The 18,712-nt window shown below is 41.1% G+C and overlaps 1 protein-coding gene across 1 annotated transcript in view; it reads right to left on the bottom strand.

The window, feature by feature from the left end:
• Positions 1-18,510, bottom strand: part of ap4b1 (adaptor related protein complex 4 subunit beta 1) — a 49,993-nt gene extending 31,483 nt beyond the window's left edge. Inside the window, exons 1-6 of the mRNA XM_085392961.1 lie at positions 18,389-18,510; positions 18,098-18,215; positions 8,117-8,341; positions 7,907-8,037; positions 7,604-7,751; positions 4,297-4,582 (exon numbers count right to left, since the gene is read on the bottom strand). Coding sequence (XP_085249087.1) covers positions 4,297-4,582; positions 7,604-7,751; positions 7,907-8,037; positions 8,117-8,341; positions 18,098-18,210 — 903 coding nt within the window. The 5' untranslated portion in view covers positions 18,211-18,215; positions 18,389-18,510. The remainder of the gene's footprint in view (positions 1-4,296; positions 4,583-7,603; positions 7,752-7,906; positions 8,038-8,116; positions 8,342-18,097; positions 18,216-18,388) is intronic.
• Between the last annotated feature and the right edge of the window lie 202 nt (positions 18,511-18,712).

Raw genomic sequence — 18,712 nt, 5'->3', positions numbered from 1 at the left:
ATCTGTTTATTATTTTCTTATCCTGTTCTCACTGTCTCTGTGCTCTGTGCCTATAAAAAATGCCAAACCACTGTGCATGGTGTGAGTTGTTCTCAGCAGCTCACCCGTGCGCATGTTAAAGCATAAAAAGTAACCTTGTCTCATTGTGTCTTTATTTCTCCTGGGTTTTTTACAGAGTTTTCCCCCAACACACACATATATACATACATACATATATATACACATATATACACACATACATATATATACACACATACATATATATATATATATATATATATATATATATATATATATATATACACATATATATATATATATACACACACACACACACACACACATATATATATATATATATATACACACACACACACACATATATACACACACACACATACACACATATATATATATATACATACACACATATATATATATATACATATATACATATATATATATATATATATATATATATATACATATATACATATATATACACATATATACATACACATATACACATATATATATATATATATATATATATATATATATATTAGGGGTGCAACGATATTCGTATCGATATTGAACCGTTCGATACAGTGCTTTCGGTTCGGTACGCATATGTATCGAACAATACAACATTTGTAATTTATTTTATCAATTTTCCTTCTGACGATGCTGTCTGTGTTGAGCGCTCAGTGAATCTGTGTTCGACTACTCCGCCTAGGCTGCACTGTCCAGTAGTGATGTGCAATACCACGGATTTCCTTTCCGATCCGATACCAAGTACTTTTCAGGGTGGTATCGACGATACTGATCCGATACCGATACTTTATACAAAAAAACGTATTTTATTTATTGTATCTCAAATTATAGCGTCATAATGATTACAGGTCATCAGATTACTTGTTCTTATCACTTAATAATGCATAGTTCATCATATGGAAATAAAAAAAACTGAAGTTGTGCGCTATTTGAACATGTTGCCTGCCTGCAGCACTAAAGGACTCTGTGAGAGACGTGTGTCTCGCCCTAGCAGCACCTGTCCCTCTCCTCCTCTTCAGTTCCTCTCAACATACGCTACTCATATTCTGTGATATGATTTACTCTGAGGTGTTTGACAAGGTTAGTGATGTTGCCACAACCAAACATGCCAACCCTCCCGATTTTTCCGGGAGAATCCCGGAGCCACCATTCTCCCGAATTTCCACCTGGACAACAAAATTGAAAAACCATATCGCAGAATTCATAGCGCGGCCGAGCCAATTCCAGTTTCCAACAATGGCGGCAGCTACTTAGTTTTAATATTACTCTTATTTCTCTTTCTGGGTCGCAAAAACCCCCCAACTTTTAACATGTTTTCAGGTGAGAATGTAGCTGTGTAAACTTCAATTATCTGAGCCGATCGACACATCGTCTTCAAACCCCCGCAGGCTTTCACTACTCGGGTTAAACATGATATATAAGTCACTTTGATAACTTAAAAATGTTATTGTTTGGGTTTTACAGTGTTTTGTTTGTTCGTGAGTAAATCGGTTTGGCTAAGATTAAAGTTATTAGATTAGATTAAATTTAACTTTATTAATCCCTCAGGTGGGTTCCTCCGGGGTTTTCACACAGCTGAATAAACACCAAACAGAAAACTAATTAAAGAAAGTGTGAGACGGTCGAGAGTTTACGCCAGCGCCTGGTTATATTTTAGATAGCAAGGAGCAGACGGCTGAGTTTCACTCCACCGAGGGAACTCGTGACGTACTACCCGGCTTTCTTTAGACCGTGAAGGGCGGGTCCTCAGGTGGAAGCAGCCTCTGAATTTGGACACCCCCGCTGTTTCGGTGACATTTAACGTATTTTATCCGATAAATAAACTCTGTAAAATGTGCCCTTTTGATTGTCTCCCTAATTCTGAGGTCTCAAGGTTGGGAAAGTATAGCCACAACACCTCACTCTTGGAGCACTTTTTTGCCACATGTATCGCAAACCATGTCTCAGCTGTTTGTGGAGGTAAAATATGTCCGCACAATTAGGCTCAGCCATTGTTGTGAGTGCGCGCGCCAAGGGGCTGCGAGCCATTTATACAGCCGTATTTCGCACATGACTATGAAAGGCGGAAGAGGAAGTAGTTCCTTTGAATGTAGAGAATCCGAATGTTATAGTTTCTTTCCAGTGTGTTGCTGTTAGTGATAAACTACAAATTAACCCTAAATGACTAAAAATATCGATATTTTAATGTGAGAATCGATTCTAGAACATAAATGACTGGTATCGGAGGAATCGATATTTCAGGATCGATCCGCACATCACTACTGTCCAGCGCAGATCCACTGAGCGCTCAACACAGACAGCATAGTCAGAAGGAAGAGCGCAGGGCACCTCCCCCACCCTCATTCAGATCTGGCGTTTGGAATTATTTTGGTTTTCATGTGACGTATGACCCTGAAGGTAAGCGAGTCATGGACTAAAGTAAAACAGTATGTTGGATGTGCCACGCAATGCTCAATTACATTGGTGTGAACTAGTGTGCTAGCGCAGTTAGCTCGTTAACGTGTTGGCCGTCTAGCCCCATGCACGGAGCGATCGGCGGTAGCTTGTTAACGGAGATTTGCCGTGTTGTGGCGTTAAGGTCATTTCAACGAGATTAACCTGAAAGCACTAGTGGGAACACGACGAATATGACTGCACATTTACGCCGACATCATCCTAGTGCAAAGACAAGTGGAAGCAGACAAAAAAAGCAAGCATGCTACTAACTTTAGCCGAGTCATTTAGACAGCTGTTAGCACATGATTCTCCTTATGCTGCTGAGAATATAGCCCAGAAGAAGCGGATAGTATAGCTTTTATTTTGGAAAGAGACATTTCTCTGTAATAAACTCTCTTTTCCAAAGATGAGTGATTCCTCAATCAGATACAGGGCTTGCAATATCGCTAGCCCGACGTCCCGGAGCTAGCGATTTTTTCAGTCGGGCTACCAAAATCTATCTCTGTCCTGCCCGTCGGGCTATTGTAGGAAAAATATATGTCAATGCTTTTGCATTCTTTCAGAAATGTAGCTGGGTAATTATGTCATTGGCATCGGTGAGCCACTGTCAATATGTGACATATTGAAGTCGCGTTTGAATTTGCGCTCGTTTTTTTGCTTTCACTTTGCAATCGTGCGAACTGTGTATAGAGAGCGACAGTACTGATCTGTGAGTGATGATAATTTGTGCACCAATTCCTCTGACATCGTCTTATTAATCGTTAGCTTACTATGCAAACATGACAAGTGAAATCTCCCGCAGCTTAAACATGTGAGAGGTTGATCGCGCAGAGAATCGCTGAGCTTATGTGAGTGAGTGTGTAAAAGCATTTCAGTTCTGCTGAGCCAAATAAGACAGGTCAGGGTGAAGAAGTGACAGCCAAAGAAAAGCTTACCACAAAACGGAGAAGTTATGACAAATCAGACTATAAGGCAAAAAGAAAGTGCAGCTTTATGGTTTCATGGACAAAAGAATTTCTGTGGCTGCGATATGATGAGCTAAATAACCAGGGCTGCACATAAGTGGTCCGCAGGTGCGCATTCGCTGTCAAAATAAAAAACACGCACAAGGGTTAGGGTTAAATTTAAAAACTGTACTTTTGAGTTAAAATATATATTTATAATTTTAATAAATGACAAATTAAAAAGGCATGAACATTTTTTTGTATCGAAAAAATATCGAACCGTGACACCAAAGTATCGAACCGAACCGAACCGTGAATTTTGTGTATCGTTGCACCCCTAATAAATATATATATATATATATATATATATATATATATATATATATATATATATATATATATATATATATATATATATATATATATATATATATATATATATATATATATATATATATACACACACACACACACACACACACACACACACACACATAAATATATATATATATATATATATATATATATATATATATATATATATATATATACATATATACTATGTCAGGAGTAGTAATAATAATCATAATAAAGATAATAATTTAAAAAGTAACATTTTTTGTCTTTGTTCCATTCTCTTGATAGACATTAATAGAGGAATTTTCACACCACGTGTACAGGTTTACACATTCACCTAGAACGTTTCACCTCTCATCCGAGAAGCTTCTTCAGTTTGACCTTAGAACTAAAGAAGCTTCTCGGATGAGAGGTGAAACGTCTTCAAGCAACTTAAAGAAGTCCAGACGCTTTTCTTTGCAAGCTCCTTTGAATCCACTCACATGTTTAAATTAGTTGCACTGACCTGTATGTGGCAGACGGCAGCAAACCTCATCTCTCTGGAACCACTCCCACAGGCTGCAAGCAGGGGTCCACTGACTCGTTCCAGGGCCGCCAGACTGATGACGGGCAGGTTGGAGGAGATGCTCAGGAAGAGGCTAAGGGTGGCAGCCATGACAGGGGGGTGGGGGCTTACAAGGAACGAGTCCAGCAGGGACAGGATGTCAAAGAGCTCGTCCTCTGACTGGGGCCTGTAGCGCTGAAGAACTCTCAGCACCTCAGACTGACCCCAAATGTCACACTCCTTAAGCCTAGGAGGAAAGACAGACTTTTTTTTTCTAACAGTGTCTTTATTTATTTTGAACATAGCACTGTACACATCCACTAAGCCAGTGGTTCCCAAAATTTTTGCTGGGCCCCCCTTTGTTTTACATGAAAATGTGCCTTTTTTCACGTCACGCTGTGCAACACGTTATTGTTTACGTGAGAGGAATTGCAGAATGGCAGATAGTCAGATTAACAGTATTTTGTCTCTATCTTCAGGTTTTACACGCTTACATATAAACACACAGTTTCTGTCCCTCCATTTAGAAAGGCAGGGGTGTCACGGTGTAATTATTTTACATGTAGTTGTTTATTTCCTGTGTAATAATGTTCAACATTGCTATCAATACATTTTTCAAAAAATGTCTCTCTGTGCAAAATGGGTTTAAAAACATAAACAGCTGTGGGATACGGTTTGTCCGTGATTTGAACCGGGGGAACAAATCGTGGCAGGATGAGCCTGATATTATTTGTATCCCACTGTAACGTTACTGTATAAAGAGCAAACATCTCCAAAATGTCAGGAGTAGTTAGTCATTACAACAAGTGTTTGTGAACTAAAAATCAAGAATGTGGGATACCGCTTGTCCGTGATTTGAAAAGCCCAGCGCTGCTCCAGACGAAGGAAAGACCAATTCTGCAGGGTAGACCTACCTTGGCACTTGTGCAGGTGAAGCCAAAGGGAAGTGTGGAGATCAGGGAAATTATTTTACTGCTATGGTTCATAATCATAATCATCATCATTACCATTGCATTAATCATACAGTTTACAGTATTGATATTGTATTCAGATGTTTAAACATATTGGTACCCAATTAGCCTTTATTACAGGTGCAGTTATAACCACGTTAAACTGTTGAGTTAAATCAATAATCTTAAATGCTTTTGAATGCTTGTTATAAATCTTAAATGTGTATGTGCTGATTCTGATAAAAGAAGGCCCTAACTCTGAGTACACTCTGTGCCAAAGTAGACAGGAAGCGCAGGCTTTTGCAGAGCGTGCTTGTGAAAGTGAAAGTTACTTTGAGGAGCTGTTTGGATGATGCTATTTGAATAACCAGGTTATTAATTATTGTCTTTTATTCATTTATATCTTTTGATTAAGCTTTTAGTAGAGGTTCTTGATTAAAACATTTATTCAACATATTACAGATATAGTTTCAGTTAGGTTATTATGCACATGAGAATTGGCCTCTCTTCTCATAAAACAAAGTTCGTGTGAGGTCGAGCCACACACACACACACACACACACACACACACACACACACACACACACACAGTAGGTAGGCTTATGTTCTAGGTGAGAGTTCAGATATATTTTCTTGCAACTGCATTTTTGTGTGTGCAGAATTGGTAGTTTGTTCCAGAGCATGGCCCGAGGTTTTGGAGAAACGAGAGTCAGAAGATTGTCTTCGTCTCCACGGCAGGTGCTTCCTGTCAATGTTCTTTTCAAACTGTGTTAAAAGTCATTGTGGTTTTGATTTGACGTATGCATGTATTGTATCTGATGATGCATGAGGGGGCGTTAACCCTGATGAATCAAAAGCAATCTGAAGTGTCTTTTTGGGCGGAGATCTACAGCTGATGTTTTGCAGTGTACATCTCCCCACGCTGCGTGTGGTCATTAAAATCGATTGTTTGACCAAGCTCTTCTGGACCATGGTTGTTTTTACTCTCCTCCTCAATATTGAACCCTTAACAGAAAATATGCTTCACCATATTTTCTAGTCTTTGGCTTAAAATGAAGTTGGTTTGGAAACATATTCAGCTATGCTTCATCTCCTGCTTTGCGTTTGTGTGGTTGCCCCGTGCTAGCAGTGTCCAAGCCTTGTTTGTTTTGTTTTTTTTTCCCCTTTTCACACCGCGCCCCCCCTGCAATGGCTCTGCGCCCCCCACACTTTGGGAAGGTCTGCACTAAGCGTAACAAAACAAGTAGCGAAACTTACATGAACTACAAACTACACATACTGCCTTTATCCACATAACACCATAAAGGAAAGGGAAAAAAACAAAACAAAAACAGGAAGGAGAGACAGACTGTAATATGTGAGCCACAGCTGCTCAGCTCAAACATAAGTATTACCTTTCAGCCAAAACACATTATCAGTTTGAAACTGATAATGTGATGTGCATTCATTATAGTTTACGAACTCATTTTGCCACTGAGAAATCAGTTTCAAATACAGTTTCTATGTTAGGACAAAATATAATCTTGATGTTAGGTGATGGAATAAAATGTGATTTTATAAGCGTGATTATTTAGGGTCAGTTCCTGGGCAAGTTCTTACATCTCACCAGTGCCAGTAGTGGAAATTTGCTGTCACTGACAAAAATGAATAAAACAAAATAGCCTGGTAGCACATACGGCTGAGGAAAGTCACCTGGACGTTGCCAGTGTTATGCTATGCTACAATAGTTAAACATGCAGGGAAATATATTTATGTGCACATTGCTCTTCCTGTCTATAATGCTGGTTTAGACAGAAGTCTAACAGGAAGCTATTTGGCTCTGCTGATATGATTAGCTATCTGTAGAAGGCTGGATGATAGCCACACACACAGACAGTCCTGCAGATTAAGGCTCTCATTAGACAAAAAATGAATTCAATTTCAGTAAGAAGACAGAATGCCTTTTTTCCCCATTAACTGAGTAGCAGATGAAGAGAAGAATGTAAAAACATTAGAAACAAATTAATGGCTTTCTTCAACCCTCTCCTTCTTTACCCCCCCCCCCCCCCCTTTTTTTTTAACTTCTTCCTGTGATGGGATTAGTTTTCTTCTGGTGAAATTTCACAGTTTTCTAGATGTGTCACCATCCACCACTTCAGCTACCTACTTTGCCTAAAGGTAAAACAGTAGGGCACGCCCCTAAAAAATTCACATTGAAATTAATCAAAGACCTAATGCAGTTCAGCACTAACAGTAAAATAAACTGCATACCAGAGCATCCTTATTTTGACAGATTTCATGTATCCACATTTCATCTGATGTTTTAACTGTGGACCAACCTGTTGAGCAGGTGGTGGGTAATGGGTTTGTTAATAGCGATACCACCCTCCTCCTTCAGGATCTCCTCCAAAGCTCGGAGGCAATTCACCATCACCACGGGGTCCGGGTCCCTCAGGAGGCTGTAAAGTTCATTCACCACTGCTGCATCTGGAAAGAATCACAAACAAGAGGTTTCTGTACATGACGCTGATGTATCAGCAAGTGAAACACACCTGCTGATACATCAATAGTGATGGGATTAACTTTCTTCTTTCTTGCAAGAGAAGAAGAGAACTGTGTTAACGGGATAAAAAAATCCCCACCTATCTCAGAGCTAGGATGGAGGTTGTGCAATTTGGCCCAGCCGAGTACAGCCACACGTCGTACGCAGGCTGCTCTGTCTCTCAGTCCTGCTGTTAGAGGCTGCTCCACATACTCCACCAGGCTGGGTAACCTGGCACACAGACACATTCAAAACCAGTCATGAGTGGATGTGGCAGCTTACACTGAGGTCCCTGTGTACAACAGCTCACCTGAGGTTGGTCATGTTCCTGAGGGCTAGACTGCGGACCATTGGGTTTGGATCCTGGCAGTCCTTCCTCAGAGTGTTGATGACCAGCAGGGACAACTCCGGGTTTAAAGTGGCGTAGGAACACAGGAAGACATAAACCAATTTCTTCTGGACTACATCTACTGTGGCACAGGCTTTCACCATCTCACTGAACAGGCCAGACACATCTACCCCTTGTGACATGGTCCTGAAATGGAAGGGGGAGTAGAAGGGGGCCAGATAAACAAGAAGAAAGACAAAAGCGGGAATGAATAAGGAGGGGACAGTCAGAGTTGAAATAGAGAAAGAAAGATTAAAGGAAAATGAAAAATGGGGAAAGAGAACAAAGAAAGAGACACATGGAACAAGAGGAAATGATAGGACACAGGAAAACCTTTTAACATCACATTTAACAAACATTTCATTAACATATTCTTCTTACTAACACAACTTTGTCAGTGCCCAGATATTTCAAAAACATGTGAGTGCAGAGAAGAATATTTCTGCAGGCTTCTTGAAAGAGATCCAAAGCTCTCCTTTGGAAGCTGGTTGTCTTTTGTTCTGCTCTATATCAAGATGATCCCCCACTGCTTCAATAATATTCACGTCTGGGCTCTAGGGAAGCAAGTGCTCCATTGTGTGTTTTTCTCTATAGGTTTGTTTTTACTGCATTGGTACTCTGTTTGGAATCATTGCCGTACTGACAAACAAATCCACTGCCAATCAGATGCTATCCGGATGGTATTGCGCGGTAGATTAAATCTGACAGTACTTTTCTGTCTTCATAATTCCATCAGTTCTGGCATGCTCCCCAACACACTGGCTGAAATGCAACCCCAAACCATGACAGAGCCTCCACCATGTTTTCAGATACCATTCAACTGCGGTAGACAGTATTTCTTAAGCCTGCCACTTCTGCTTTTGTCCTCGGTTTCTTTAGGGACAGCCTGCACGCCACTTTGAGATAGTTTTAGGCTAATAGTTTTAACCTCATTAGAGCAAAAATACTATTTCATGTCTTTCAAACACTGTTGCCAAAGTGCTTGCTCATAGGGGGTCATATGATTGTTAGGTTTTTCTCTGTATCTATGAAGCGCCTTGAGGCGACTTATGTTGTGATTTGGCGCTATATAAATAAAATTGAATTACTGTTACTGTTACTGTTGGCATTTCTGTAAATTTAACAAACAAATTGGAACAAATTATGTATTTTTGCAACAGGCTGCTAGTAAAAAAAGAGCCTAAAGAATACAAAGAATACAAAGCACAAACTAGGCCTTTGCTACTAAGTTGTCAGTTATGTGCAGACACAATGATTCATCCCTTCAGTTAGGCATCTTTTTATGCTTTAATGCTTCCTTCATAAGTTAGTGATAAGAAATATATATAATATAAAACAAACAACAAACAACCCTCTGAAAACAGTGAGGTACACGGACTGGACTGGAAATGAGTAAAGAGGAAGTTGAGGTCTAAAAAAAACACGTCAGAAAGCCTTGTGAAATATTGTTTAAAAAACATACAAGAAAGTCTGGGTGCCTGAAAGCAAAATATAAAGAAATGAGGGGTGGCTCAAGCCTTTGCACAGTACTGTATATCTTCATATATTGACCTAATTTTCTTTTTAATGTTGCCCAGTGTTTAAGATCAACATTCATTATTGGAACAGAATAAGTCCACTTTAAACCTTCAGCTTACGTCTTTCCTTGAAATGATCTACTGCTTCGTAGTGAAAACAGGATGATAAACCCCCAGTCAGCAGTGATGTTAGTGCTATGTCACTAGTCCTAGTTGGTCTTAAGCCATTGAAACAAAGGGGAGTATTAGTCAAAACAACAGAGTGTTACTACTGAGGGGTACGATTGGTACCTAGGGGTTGTATAATGCTTATATGTTCACTTTCCTTTCCAATATTATTTATATAAAAGGCGAATGGAACTTTGGGGTCTTAATAATGAAGCCAATGTAAAAAAAGAGCCCTGTTTTCCTGGGTCCATCTCCTCACAGCTTTCCATTTTGATGTTTCTCGTGTATTTTTCATGATCCTTAAATTGTATTTGAATTACTAGAATCCATACTTTTAGTATAGTTTTATGTATTTGTTTAATGTTGCCTAACTTTCCAGATTGTTTATGATATGTAGTCTACACCAGTGTTTCACAAAGTGATTACAGTTTAACGCATCTGTTAACACAAGGGATGTTGAATTAAGTAGCTTGCTGTTTTTTTCTGTTGTTTCAACACTTCAGCTCTCTTTCCGTCACAGACACAGCAAAGAGCGAGACTTTACAAAAGACACAAAAATGAATCATAGTGAATCGAGCCACATGTGGGACTGTTCAATTGGGTGTAAAATGAATTTCATCAATCTGAGCTTCCACAATAAATAAGCAAAATGTTAACAACGCTGACAACAATTTACAACCATTTTCACTGCGATTATCTCATTTTCTTCTTATTCACAGTTAGATGCTTATGACTCGTTGTCAGCAGTTGGAAGAATGTACTGATACAAGTGTGCAGGGACTGTATCTCAATTTGTTAAACATCATTACTGAGAATGTTTGTTCACATAGTTTCTTCTGAGCATTTCTCCTTATGTGTGGGAAGTTTCAACTGGGCTGCCTTGTGGACAACAAACACTCTTAAAATCCTCATCATGAAATGACTAAGTGTTTTTTGCAATTTTGTGAGAATATCGACAAAGCTCCTGGTTGTGTACAGCTTGGTAAAAAGTCCTTGCTGCTTTTGCAGATGTCTGTTCTTGTTCTGCATCAGTCAAGTTCTTATAGTTCTCTGCATGTGTAGGCTCATAATGTCGATTTAAACCATCATCCTTAACCATAACCATAGCAACCTGCTCTCCATCAGCTAAGCACACAGCATTACCTCTGATTTTAATAAATAACTTCTGAATAGAATACTGAATAGAAGTCAATGTCTAATAAAAGACTGCCAAACTCGTATTTCTCATAAACATGGAATCCAGCACATTTACAATGAAGCTGATTTCCTTGTGCACAGATATCTACGTAAATCTACAACAATAGCAGTCATCTACAGAACCAACAAAGCTGTATTGTAATTTCCCACAAAAATGATGTCATTCTTTCATATTTCCAGTTAGCTGCTAGCTAACACCTGCTTTTTCCAGTGACAATTAACTTAAATTGCATGGGGGATGGGTTGGGGTGGTAAGCAGGTTCCCAAAAGCAAATGTGTGCCCGGTGTTCCAGATCTACTGGCGTTTAGATCAACTGGCGTTGGTCGAACAGATGTGTGGCAGTCTTGCGTTTCAGGAGCTGCTACCGACAAACCAGCAAAAAAACGCCAAATGTGTCATCTGTGACACTTGTGAGGTTATCTCAAACACACTCTGTCAGTCTTGATGCTGTTGAACAACAAAATGTTTAAAAATGTGGCGAGTTTACCTGGCGATATCCTCATGCGCGACGCAATCGCGAAAACAGCAAACAATTAACACCACGCCGATGTTGTTCACGGGACAGCAAGAGTAAATGATCGGGAGACTCTTGTCGTCGTTATCGTTCCCCTCGCACGGTTTATTTCTCCGAATTCAGCGTTTTTGCTTCATAACTACAGCGTGCAGTTTACTTTGTGCACTAACATGGAGTCGAGTCAACCAGCGCCACCTCTGGCCAAGTGCCACAGCCTACAGCCAGATCAACTTGTGACACACATCTACACCACGTTTGAATTCGTGTCATGCACATTTGTACCTTTCAATTGTCTGTGAAGGTTCTCAGTCATCCAGGTCATCGTAGTCAAAGGAGCTTGCAAAGAAAAGCGTCTGGACTTCTTTAAGTTGCTTGAAGACGTTTCACCTCTCATCCGAGAAGCTTCTTCAGTTCTAAGGTCAAATGGTGGAGAGTCCCAGATATAAACCTAGTGAGAGTAACCCCCCACAGAGGGACAAAAGGACCCCCTGATGATCCTCTAATCGCCTGAGCCAAGGTGTGAAACTGGGTGTGGGTCCCAATCAGCCAGAGTTTCGGGTGTGTTCATTGTGAAACCTGGCCCCACCTTATCATGCGAATTCCTGAGGTCAGATGGCCCAGTGGGTGTTAAGGCGTCTGGGAAGGGATCTCAAAACTGGATTATAGATGGCAGAGAGTTGGTGTCGTAAACCCCCGCCTCTGTTCAAAGATGGTCGCTCACAGTGGACATAGATGGCTTCTTTCACTCCTCTTTCAAACCATCTGTCCTCTCTGTCCAAAATGTGAACATTGGTATCCTCGAAAGAGTGTCCTTTATCCTAAGATGCAGATGGACTGCTGAGTCTTGTCCTGTGGAGGTGGCTCTTCTGTGTTGTGCCATGCGCTTGTGAAGTGGCTGTTTGGTCTCTCCAATGTAGAGGTCTGAGCATTCCTCGCTGCACTGTACAGCATACACCACATTGTTAAGTTTGTGTTTTGGCGTTTTGTCTTTCGGGTGAACCAGTTTTTGTCTGAGCGTGTTGCTGGGTCTGAAATGCACCGGGATGTCATGCTTGGAGAAAACTCTCCTGAGTTTCTCTGATACACCGGCTACATAGGGGATGACAATGTTGTTGCGTCTGTCCTTCTTATCCTCCCTCGCTGGTGTCTGGTCTTCTTTTCTGTGCCTCTTTGCTGACTTTAAGAACGCCCATTTAGGATAGCCGCACGTTTTGAGTGCTTCCTTTACATGTGTGTGTTCTTTCTTTTTTCCTTCAGGCTTAGAGGGAACATGTTCTGCCCGGTGGTGTAGGGTCCTAATTACTCCAAGTTTGTGTTCCAAAGGGTGATGGGAGTCAAAGAGGAGGTACTGGTCCGTGTGTGTGGGCTTCCGGTAAACTTCGATGTTGAGTTTGCCGTTCTCTTCAATGTGCACGGCGCAGTCCAGGAAAGGCAAACAGTTGTCTTTGTGTCTTCCCTGGTGAACCTGATGTTTTTATCCACAGAGTTAATGTGCGCAGTGAAGGATTCCACTTCTTGTGTCTTGATTTTGACCCAGGTGTCGTCCACATATCTGTACCAGTGGCTGGGTACTCTTCCTTTGAAAGAGCCAAGAGCCTTCCTTTCCACTTCCTCCATGTAAAGGTTGGCTACAATAGGTGACATGGGGGAGCCCATGGCACAGCCATGTTTTTGTCTGTAAAAGCCTTCGTTGTACTTGAAATATGTAGTGGTGAGGCAGAGGTCTAACAGTGTGCAGATCTGATGTGAAGTTGGTCCTGTCCTCCAAGGAGCTGTCTTCTTGTAGTCGTTTTCTGACAGTCTCCACGGCCTCCGTGGTGGGTATGCAAGTGAAGAGAGAGACTACATCAAAGGACACCATGGTTTCATCTGGATCCAGGGTAAGTTTCTGGACCTTGTCGGTGAAGTCGGTGGAGTTCTTGATGTGGTGTGGGGTGTTCCCCACGAGAGGCGCAAGGATGGTAGCAAGGTGTTTAGCAATGTTATAAGTGGCTGAGTTTATGCTGCTGACTATGGGTTTGAGTGGGACAGCTTCCTTGTGGATTTTAGGAAGTCCGTAAATGCAGGGTATGGCATCCCCTGGGTAAAGGCGGTGATATGTAAGGCGGTCAATAATTTTGTCCTTTTCAAAGTCTTGAAGGCAAGCTATAACTTTCTTTTTGTAGCTGCTTGTGGGGTCTCGCTTTAGGGCTTCGTAGGTATTGTTGTCACTGAGGAGAGTAGTGATCTTTGTATGGTAATCTGTAGTGTTTAGGACCACGGTGCATCTTCCCTTATCAGCTGGTAAAACAGTGATGTTGTGGTCTTTGCTCAGGGAAGCGACGGCCTTCTTTTCCTGTATTGTGAGGTTGGATGGAGGGACTTTGGCACTGGAGAGCGTGGCTGAGACTTTCATCCTGATTTGCTCTGCTTCTGTCTGTGATAATTTATTAATCCGTATGGCAGATTCTGTGGCTGTGATGAGGTCCACTATGGGCAACTTTTGTGGAGAAATGGCAAAATTGAGTCCTTTGGCTAATACTCTCTTTTCAGGTTCAGTGAGAATCCTGTCTGAAAAGTTCTTAACCCATTTCTCCTGACTGACTTCAGGTGTGTTTTCTTCTCTGGGTTGTGTAGGTTCAGGATGAGGAGTGTGTGTTTTTGAAAGCAAGGTGTGAAATTTCCTGCGTTGTCTTTCTTTTCCTTTAGAGTGTTGGGCCACAAACTTGTAAACCTCTTCTAAGATTGGAGAGGGTAGAAGGATTTCCAGTTCCTGCAGGGTCTGGCTGATCTTGATCTGGAGGGCATCTATGGTGAAATGGACCTGTCTTATCCTTTCACTTAAAAGGTGATTTTGTGCTCTCTGTAGAATCAAGTCTGCTCTGTATCCCCTGACAGTGGATCCAAGGCGCAGGCTCTTAGGAACAACTCTGCTTTGTCTACATCTTAGGTTGAAACGGAGATGGTTCCTATAATCCGCTAGTTTCCTTGATTCCCTTTCATACTCCCGCACCAGTTGAAGGGTGTTCCTCCCAAAATGTACGGCAATATGTCTGTGAAGGTTCTCAGTCATCCAGGTCATCGTAGTCAAAGGAGCTTGCAAAGAAAAGCGTCTGGACTTCTTTAAGTTGCTTGAAGACGTTTCACCTCTCATCCGAGAAGCTTCTACAAAAGGCGACTACAAATGTTGTGGGTGCTAAATAAACAGAAGAAATTGATCCCTGTTGTCTTTGCTTACTGATTGTTTTCAGTGTTGACAATCCACATTGCCGGGATTGTATCTGTCAACATGTTTGTGGGTAGATCTGGATGTACCAGGGGTTAGTGCAGCCACTCAGCCTCTACTCAATGTGATCATAGCAGCAGGTGCAGATGTGTCACAAGTTAATCTAGTAGTAGGCTATGGTACTTGGCCACAGGTGGCAGCAGTGGACTGACCTCCATTGGAGACTGCTCCAGCTGCTGTGTGATAGTGGATCTGCTACAAATTGAAGATCATAAGCAAGTTTTGGAAATTAACCCTTGTATTAAGTTGAAGAACAAACAATTGACATTGATTTTGTTGCGGGTCATTTAGATCCGTACTGTGTAAATCCACTCAGAATTATCCAAAAACTGCAATAAAACAATAGCAACTTTATTTTCCATTAGATAAACATGTAGAACACAGACATACAACAGTTAGACTTTCCATAACTATTTTAGGAACAATTTGGTTTTTTGTTCTTACAAACACATTTCTTTTGAACTTGCCCAACGTTCTCAGTTTTTCAATGCTCAACATTTTCTATTTTGTCCACATGATGGACAGAATGTAACTGTGTGCTTTCTGCAGATGTATTTCTTGCATTTCTCACAAAGAGTGCTTGTTTTCAAACAGGAACCTTCCTAACTAAGATTTAAAACAAAGGATTTCTACGTCTCCTCCAGTCTCACAAACAGATGACAAACCAAGCGACACACCTGAGTCACTGACTTTCTTAAATCCACTCACTCTCACTGGCTGTTTATTACTAATCACTGTGTAACTGCTGTGAATTCACAGTAACTGCCATCTCCTTACAAATGTTTATTAGATTAACCACACTTATACAGACTGTATATAACAACCAACTCTAAAATGTTTGTTCGCAGAGAAAAGACACAGGCAGACTACACTAACGACTACACTACAACACTAGTGAAATATTAGTGTCATTTCATTCATTTCAAAGGTTTATTTGCATGACGCACAAACAGACACAATTGAAAGGTACAAATGTGCATGACACGAATTCAAACGTGGTGTAGATGTGTGTCACAAGTTGATCTGGCTGTAGGCTGTGGCACTTGGCCAGAGGTGGCGCTGGTTGACTCGACTCCATGTTAGTGCACAAAGTAAACTGCACGCTGTAGTTATGAAGCAAAAACGCTGAATTCGGAGAAATAAACCGTGCGAGGGGAACGATAACGACGACAAGAGTCTCCCGATCGTTTACTCTTGCTGTCCCGTGAACAACATCGGCGTGGTGTTAATTGTTTGCTGTTTTCGCGATTGCGTCGCGCATGAGGATATCGCCAGGTAAACTCGCCACATTTTTAAACATTTTGTTGTTCAACAGCATCAAGACTGACAGACAGAGGTGTGGACTCGAGTCACATGACTTGGACTCGAGTCAGACTCGAGTCATTAATTTTATGACTTTAGACTTGACTTGAAAAAATGTTGTAAGACTTGTGACTTGACTTAGACTTTTACACCAATGACCTGGGACTTGAATTGGACTTGAACTGGTTTACTTGAAAAGACTTGATATTTTACCCCAAATATAAAATGTAACATGCATATAGAGATTGAAAATGTGATGTCAATCTGGGGTAGAACCACAAAGGATTCTGGGAACTCGTGGCAAGAGGTACTAGCGCACGCAGGCTTTTAATTGAAATCAGTTATACAGCGATAAAAAGAAACACAAAAAATGGCAAGAAGCTGTTGTATTATTAACTGCAATAGCCGGTCACATGACAGCCACGGGAAGCCGACGGGTAAAGAAATCGGTTGTTATCGGATTACGACGTTTAAGAGAAATTGTTCGAGCCATGTTTCCGAAGTAACAAAGAGGCGACGGATGGCCTGGATCGCAGCCATTCAAAGACCAAATATAACGTCCCAGAACACTCCAGCTCACAGGTTAGTCTGCTCCAAGCATTCCCACAAAGGTCAGTCTTCTGTTGTAGTTAATGCGTCATTTTCATAACATAATTGGTGATATAGGTTACAAGCAAGTCTGGCGCTGAACAGAAATTGTCGCGCTATGCTCCTTTGTTTATTGTGCATAAATAGTGAATTATCCTGACACAATATTGTGTTTCGCTTCTGTTATTATGGTACATTGACAAAAACATACTTTTATTCACAGGATAAAACAGTTGTTTTGTATCACTAATTGCCCAGTACGATTACAGCATACAATATTATTGTCACTGCTACATTTCTGTAATGCGTACCAGAAATTATTTCCACTACTAATTAATTACCGTTGAGCTCAAAGGTCCTATTAATAAACGGTTAACGAATGTGTATTTATGACGACGATTTGTGAGACTGGTAAACTTATGATACGTACGATGGTCTTTCGTTCTACACGGTGCATTTCAAGGTCCTGCACCCATCCGTCGGTAAACTGTACCTGGGCTTGTTGCAGTGACCTGAAGTTACTAAACTTCATGAGTGTGTGCACTCACTCCAAGAACCGTATGATTATAAATATGCACATAAATATGCTACGATGAGATAGCTGACTTCATCTAACTAGCAAATGTTGTCCAGGCTACGTTGGTGATGCAGTTTTTTTTTAATGTGTATGATATTTTTGTCATGCGATTTTAAAGCCGGTCCTACAAGCGCATCCAAGAATAACATGCAGCTTATCTCAGAACTGTCAGTGAAAATTATTCTTGGAGCTAGGTTTAATTGAGCTGCATTTTAAAGAGGTGCAATTTCACAATTTGTGTATATTTTCTAAGTTCACTATTTTGTCATGTGTTGAGAAAAACACAGATTTAAAAATTACATGGTCTAATATTTACATTTAGCATAACTGCAACATCCTTTTTTCGTTTTTTTTAAAGACTCGAAAGGACTTGAAATTCAAAATTTCAGACTTGTGACTTTACTTGGACTTTTACACCAGTGACTTGAGACTCGACTCTGACTTGCCTGACATTACTTGAGACTTGACTTGAGACTTGAGGATAAAGACTTGAGACTTACTTGAGACTTGCAAAACAATGACTTGGTCCCACCTCTGCTGACAGAGTGTGTTTGAGATAACCTCACAAGTGTCACAGATGACACATTTGGCGTTTTTTTTGCTGGTTTGTCGGTAGCAGCTCCTGAAACGCAAGACTGCCACACATCTGTTCGACCAACGCCAGTTGATCTAAACGCCAGTAGATCTGGAACACCGGCCCCGTTTGACAGATGAATGCGACCTTGCAGGCAAACCGCAGCGCCTGGTGGCTGAGCAGAGGGATGAGATGAGTACCTGATCACTTTGAGGATGGTGTTCCTGTACCGCAGCGGGTCTGACTGGACGTTGGGGTTGGACAGAGCTCTCCTCAGCTCCCTCACCGTCTCCTCCCCGCCCAGATAAGGCATGGTAGCTAAGAGACACAAAAAACATCATTCTGCTTGTCAGTAACAAGCAGGTCCAACTGCACCTCTGGCTGTTGTTTTGATAACGCAGCCGGTGACCCAGCGTTCAGCCGGTGAGATAAAAAGCAAAGCTTTTATATGACCCAGTAACACACGAACTTGTTCATTTTAAAAGCGTTACCGTTTAGCACTTTGAAGGACGAAGTTCATCCGTAACAACACAACAAAAAGGACTAGAATAATTACTCCCTCTACACATCCGCATTTCTTCTTCAGTGTTGTTTTTCTCGTTTTAATCCCACGCTGCTCTCTGCTGGCTGGCGTGAGTATAGCACGACAAAGGTAATACTCTCCCCTATCTGATACTTTGTTTATATTTCGGTGGAAAATGTTGCTTTACTCCATCTGACAGTGGTTGTTAATCGTGTGCAGACCGACATAGGGTACAGTCTTATAGATTTAACTGCCTAGAGCAGAGCTGGATTAAACCACTGCAGGCACCTAA

The sequence above is a fragment of the Rhamphochromis longiceps genome, linkage group LG20, assembly GCF_057381845.1.
Source record: "Rhamphochromis longiceps isolate RC_006_pf linkage group LG20, R_longiceps_female_GT1.1, whole genome shotgun sequence".
In the NCBI taxonomy this organism is placed as follows: domain Eukaryota; kingdom Metazoa; phylum Chordata; class Actinopteri; order Cichliformes; family Cichlidae; genus Rhamphochromis; species Rhamphochromis longiceps.
Note: the sequence above shows the minus strand (reverse complement) of the source record. Positions and strands in the feature narration are given on the sequence as shown.